This window comes from Nicotiana tomentosiformis, chromosome 9 (assembly GCF_000390325.3).
Source record: "Nicotiana tomentosiformis chromosome 9, ASM39032v3, whole genome shotgun sequence".
Classification (NCBI taxonomy): Eukaryota; Viridiplantae; Streptophyta; class Magnoliopsida; order Solanales; family Solanaceae; genus Nicotiana; species Nicotiana tomentosiformis.
Window position 1 is genome coordinate 102955240 of NC_090820.1, and position 6000 is coordinate 102961239.

At 45.0% G+C, this 6000-nt stretch overlaps 1 protein-coding gene across 1 annotated transcript; it reads right to left on the minus strand.

Moving 5' to 3' along the window:
- Positions 1-2307: 2307 nt before the first annotated feature.
- Positions 2308-4890, minus strand: LOC108947409 (uncharacterized). Its single transcript, XM_070185452.1, has 2 exons — positions 4347-4890; positions 2308-3587 (listed from the first exon to the last, which is right to left on the minus strand). The coding sequence occupies exons 1-2, from the start codon at positions 4888-4890 to the stop codon at positions 2308-2310; spliced, it is 1824 nt and encodes a 607-aa protein (XP_070041553.1).
- Positions 4891-6000: the final 1110 nt, after the last annotated feature.

The window sequence follows — 6000 nt, forward strand, 5'->3', positions numbered from 1 at the left end:
GCCAAGTGATCGGCTAGGGCTTGGGCTTTCATCGCGGTTCGAGTCACATAGATGATGTCAAATTCTGTGAGTAAAATCTGCCACTTTGCCAACCTCCCTGTGGGCATAGGCTTCTGAAAGATATACCTTAGAGGATCCATGCGAGAAATGAGGTAAGTAGTGCAGGATGACAGATAATGCTTCAACTTTTGCGCCACCCAAGTCAGGGCGCAACATGTCCTTTCAAGAAGAGTATACTTAACCTCATAAGGAGTGAACTTCTTGCTGAGGTAATAAATGGCTTGCTCTTTCTTGCCCGTGATGTCGTGTTGACCCAACACACAACCAAAAGAATTATCCGTGACTGTCAAATAGAGGATTAAAGGTCTCCCAGGTTCTGGCGGGACCAACACAGGGGGGTTCAGCAGGTAATTCTTGATCTTATCAAATGCTTCTTGACACTCATCGGTCCACTTAACCGCAGCATTTTTCTTTAGTAACTTAAATATGGGCTCACAAGTCGTCGTGAGTTGAGCAATAAACCTGCTGATGTAGTTTAACCTCCCGAGCAGGCTCATCACCTCAGTTTTATTCTTTGGTGGTGGTAGTTCTTGGATGGCCTTAATCTTTGACGGATCCAACTCGATGCCGCGTCGACTGACTATGAATCCCAACAGTTTCCCCGACGGAACACCAAATGCACATTTCGCCGGATTGAGCTTGAGGTTGTACCTGCGGAGCCTTTGGAAAAACTTTCTCAAATCCCCAACATGGTCGGACTGCTTCTTTGACTTTATGATCACATCATCTACATAAACCTCAATTTCCTTGTGTATCATGTCATGAAATATAGTAGTCATTGCCCTCATGTAAGTTGCCCCAGCATTCTTTAAACCGAATGGCATTACCCGGTAGCAATACGTCCCCCATGGCGTGATGAATGCTGTCTTTTCTGCGTCTTCCTCGTCCATCAGGATCTGATGATATCCCGCATAACAATCCACGAAAGACCTGATCTCGTGCTTGGCACAATTATCAATTAGAATGTGGATATTCGGCAATGGAAAGTTATCTTTTGGACTTGCCTTGTTGAGATCACGATAATCAACACACACCCTCGTCTTACCATCCTTCTTTGGTACTGGTACCACATTAGCTAACCAAGTGGGATACTGAGTGACCCGAATGACCTTTGCCTCCAGTTGCTTTGTGATTTCTTCTTTAATCTTTACACTCATATCAGTCTTGAACTTTCTTAACTTTTGCTTGACAGGAGGGAATGTAGGGTCGGTTGGCAATTTATGAGCTACCAAATCAGTACTCAAGCCCGGCATGTCGTCATACGACCATGCAAAGACATCTTTGTATGCAAATAGTGTTTTGATTATTTCTTCCTTGATTTGCGGTTCCAGATGCACACTTATCTTGGTTTCTCTATCATTATTTTGATCCCCTAAATTGATTGCTTCGGTTTCATTCAAATTAGGCTTGGGTTTTTCTTCGAAGTGTTTTAGTTCTCTACTGACTTCCTCAAATGCCGCCTCTTCATCGTATTCTGTTTCATCATCACCCTCTACTTCTTGGATCGTTGTTTCAGAATTAGATTGGCTTTTAAGATTTGGCTGAAAATTTCTCATGCATGTCATGTCATTGAAACCAGCATAAAAGGAACTGTACAGAAAGAAAAGCAAAAATAAAAAATGAAACGCTATCAGGATCAATGGAAAAACTGGAAATTGTAAAAAATAAAAGGATAGAAGGGTTTGTACATTGAAACAAACAAAACTAAGAAAAATCTGGGTTACAACCCTGGAATAACCCAGATGATAGAAAGGAAAACAAAGCAAACTACCAAAACTCCTTCCGGATGGGGAGAGGAGTAGCTTTCCAATTGCTAAGCTTTACGTTTAGTCCGACAAACTGCACATCGGCATTACTGGAACCTTCCCCAATTTCGACCATATTGACCTCATCAAACAGACTCTGGAACCTCTCGATCAAATCTTCATCAAAGTCGACCACATGTTTTGGGACCACTGACATTGGGCGTTTGGTGACCCCTGACTTGACGAAAGACTTGGAAATATGCGGAACAGGTTTAGGGAGTGACCATGCCTTTCCTTTCAAACTTTTAGCCCTTTTCACGTCTTTCCCTGTGAGTGTGAATCCCAAACCAAATGTATCAAAACTTTCACGTAGGCACAACGGGTGCACAATACCTTGCAGAGATGAACCCAGACCTTTGCCCGGCAGAAAACCATTCTTCAACATTTCATTTGCTACCATGACGGACGCGGATGGTATCTTCGGACCTGGAGTGCATTCCCCTTAGGGAAATTTCTCGACAGACACTGTTTCGAACATTTGGTAAACCCAAGGCCCTTTGTCATCTTCAACTTCAATAAATGGAATGATTGTGTCGTTGTAAGCAGATAAATTCTCATCACCGTGCACAACTATTTCCCGCCTGTCCCATTCGAACTTTACCATTTGATGCAGAGAAGACGGGATTGCCTTGGCAGCATGGATCCAGGGCCTGCCTAACAACAAGTTATAAGAGACAGCCACATCTAGCACTTGGAACTCCATAGTGAACTCAACTAGCCCTATTGACAAATTGAGCATTATATCACCGACAGAATCTTTCCCTCCTCCATCGAAGCCTCGAACGCATACATTATTAATGTGGATCCTTTCAGTGCCAATCTTCAACTTTTGCAAAGTGGACAGAGGGCAAATATTTGCACTAGAACCGTTATCCACCAGTACCCTTGAGACAGCAGAATCCTCGCACTTCACTGTGAGATAAAGAGCTCGATTGTGTTCTGTACCCTCTATAGGGAGTTCATCATCCGAGAAAGTGATCCTGTTTGCTTCGAAAATCTTGTTAGCAATCTTTTCCAAGTGGTTCACCATGATCTTGTCAGGAACATGAGCCTCGTTCAAAATCTTCATCAGGGCTTTGCGGTGTTCATCGGAATGTATCAGCAACGACAGAAGAGAGATCTGAGCTGGTGTTTTCCTCAACTGTTCTACAATGGAATAGTCTTGCATTTTCATCTTTTTCAGGAATTCCTCAGCCTTTTCTTCGGTGACCGGCTTTTTTACTGGGATGTGGCCGTCCTTGGATGGCTTGGTTTTCCTCAGTTCTTCTGGGGTAAAACATCTCCCGGAACGAGTCAGCCCTCCGGTTCCATTGACTTCTTCCTCTACTTCTTTCCCTTTATACGTTACTATCACCTGTTTGTAATTCCACGGGATGGCCTTTGTGTCAACCATTGGCAACTGGGTCACTGGCTTAATAATAACGGGGGTAACACGAGCCCCTTCCACGATTATGACCGGCTTGCCCGGGACCCCTGGCACGATCACTTTTTGCCTTTCCTGGTTCGCTTCGACATCAACCGGAGGCCCTTTCACAACCAATACAGAAGGCTTCACATTGAGCGTGCTTGGCTTCTCCGACACCCCTTTAATCGTCAAGGATATTGCTTTTGCAGAATCTAGCGCTTTGATTGGATTATTCTCGCTAGCCCGGATCATCATGACAGACTTGGAAGAGTTTTTGGGCTCCCCATCCTTATGAACTATCTCGATCATGTGTGTCTCTGCATGGGCCGGCAAAGGATTTTGGTTGATGTTTGGCGCATCCGGGCTCTGGACCACAATTTGATTTGTATCAATGAGCTCTTGGATCGCCCTCTTCAAATGCCAGCACTTCTCTATGTCGTGCCCCGGGGCATCGGAACAATATGCACATCTGAGGGAATAGTCAAGGTTCCTTGGAGGCGGATTTGGTATCTTGGGCTCAATCGGCCTCAAAACGTCCAACTGCCTCAAACTCTGAAACAAACTGGTATAGGACTCTCCAAGAGGGGTGAAGGTTTCTTTTCGTTGTTGCCTTTCTTTTCTGTAATCTGGCTTCGGTCGAAAACTTGGACCAGTAGGGTTTTGGTATGGTTGTGGGGGAGTATAAAGATTTTGTGGAGTTGGAGCACGCCATTGTGGGTAAGGAGGGGGTTGAGCATATGACTGTGCGTGGTGAACATGGTATTGGGGTAGCTCGACAGAATATCGAGGGTCTTGTGGCGGGAGATAGTGCTGAGATGGATTATATGGAACTTGGGTGTAGGCTTGAGGTTGGGGTCGAGTTTGGGTGTACTGGTGAGGCGGACCCCTTGGGCCACGCCATGATCCAGAGACAAACATAGCGACATCTTCTTTCTTCTTTTTGCCTAACAGGCTTCCGGTGCCACTTTGAATTGCCTGTGTGGTCGCTTTTATGGCAGAGTAGCTCATGATCTTGCTTGACTTGAGTCCCTCTTCCACCATTCCTCCCATCTTTACCACATCGTTGAAGGACTTACCTATGGCTGAGATCAAATGGCCAAAGTAAGTGGGCTCTAGGGCTTGAAGAAAGTACTCGACCATCTCATCTTCCTCCATTGGAGGGTAGACTCGTGCAGCTTGTTCTCTCCATCTGAAACCATATTCCCTAAAGCTTTCATTGGGCCTCTTCTCTACCTTGGTCAAAGATAGGCGATCCGGGACAATGTCTATATTATACTGAAAGTGCCGAGCAAAGGCCTGAGCCAAGTCATCCCATGTGTACCACTTGCTAGTGTCTTGGCGGGTGTACAATTCTAAAGCTGCCCCACTCAGACTCTGACTGAAATATGCCATTAATAATTCATCTTTCCCACCGGCGCCTCTCATATTGCTGCAGAAGCCTCTCAAATGGGCCACGGGATCTCCGTGTCCATCGTACGGGTCAAACTTGGGCATCTTGAACCCAGCGGGCAATTGAACATCCGGAAATAAGCATAAATCCTTGTAAGCCACACTTACTTGGCTTCCTATCCCTTGCATGTTCTTCAAAGATTGCTCTAGGCTCTTCACTTTCCTGAACATCTCGTCCTGCTCCACATTCCGGGATGGTTTCTCAGTTTCGACAAGAGGTTCAAAGCGAGGGGCACGGGAAAAAGATCCGCGACTTTGAAAGTTGGTTCCGGACCATAATATTGGGTATTTGGAGCTTGGAACGCGGGTTCACTAGAAGATCTGTGGAGGGTAGCTCGCGGAGGGGCTACGAAAATAGGAGCGGATGTCGGAGCAGGGTATGCAGTTGTTTTGGCTGGTAGAGCATGAAAGGTTTGGGACGAGGTGCCAGGGTAGTGGTGATAAGGGGTAAAGCCTGGTGCGTGCTGAGGGGAAAGGTCAATGGTAATGGGATCTTGGGCTTGTGATAGTGGTGGAATGAAAGCGGGATTTTTCGAGTAGTTAGCGGGGAATGAAGGTGGGGGATGCCCCCTGACCCAGGCTTGATACATTTCTGCCATTTGATGCTTCAATCTGTAGACCTCTTCTTTCAATTCAGACTCCGATTCTACAACCTCCCTTGGTGGGTCGACAACACCCGTGTCCAATTCTTTGCTAGTCATGACTGCCTTGTACTTTGATCTGGTGTTATAAGGGTGACTTGCCAGGATGCCAACAAACTAACCACCTAAAACAAAACCTGTCTCTGTTCACACGCAAAAACTTGGTCAGTTTTAAAAGCAATTTACAGATAGGTAATCGCACATTGGATATGCAATGCACCTGAGCAGTTAACGTTCCTAAATGCTTTGCGACGGTTCGTATGTTTCATCCCGGCTTTTCCAAATTCTCCAAATCCTGACTTTTCCCTCTCTTATTCTTTCCTCTTTTTTTTTTTAGTTTGGCCCCTCTTTTCTTTTAAGAATATGATCGAATCCTATGGGGATTGCCTACGTATCATGACGCCGCATGAATCAGATCAGTACCTAGTTCAGAGCAATAGACGCGAAATAATTTATTTCATTAATAAAAGACAATCTTTTTGGATTTTCTATTACAAGGACTAAAGTAGAGATGACTGCAAAAAAGGAAAATCTACAGACTCGGCATAAAGTAATAGACAACTTTGACAAAGGCGAACAAGACTCAAAGAAAGTAAAACACAGACTACTAAAGGAAATAAAAATACATAATAGCATCAAC

Excerpts from the sequence above, each read along its gene's own strand:
- LOC108947409 (XM_070185452.1), bottom strand. The coding sequence starts at position 4,890 with ATGTTCAGGAAAGTGAAGAGCCTAGAGCAATCTTTGAAGAACATGCAA. Across the intron at positions 3,588-4,346 it reads CCATTTGATCTCAGCCATAG|AGACACACATGATCGAGATA; the intron begins GTAAGTCCTTCA and ends CGGCCCATGCAG.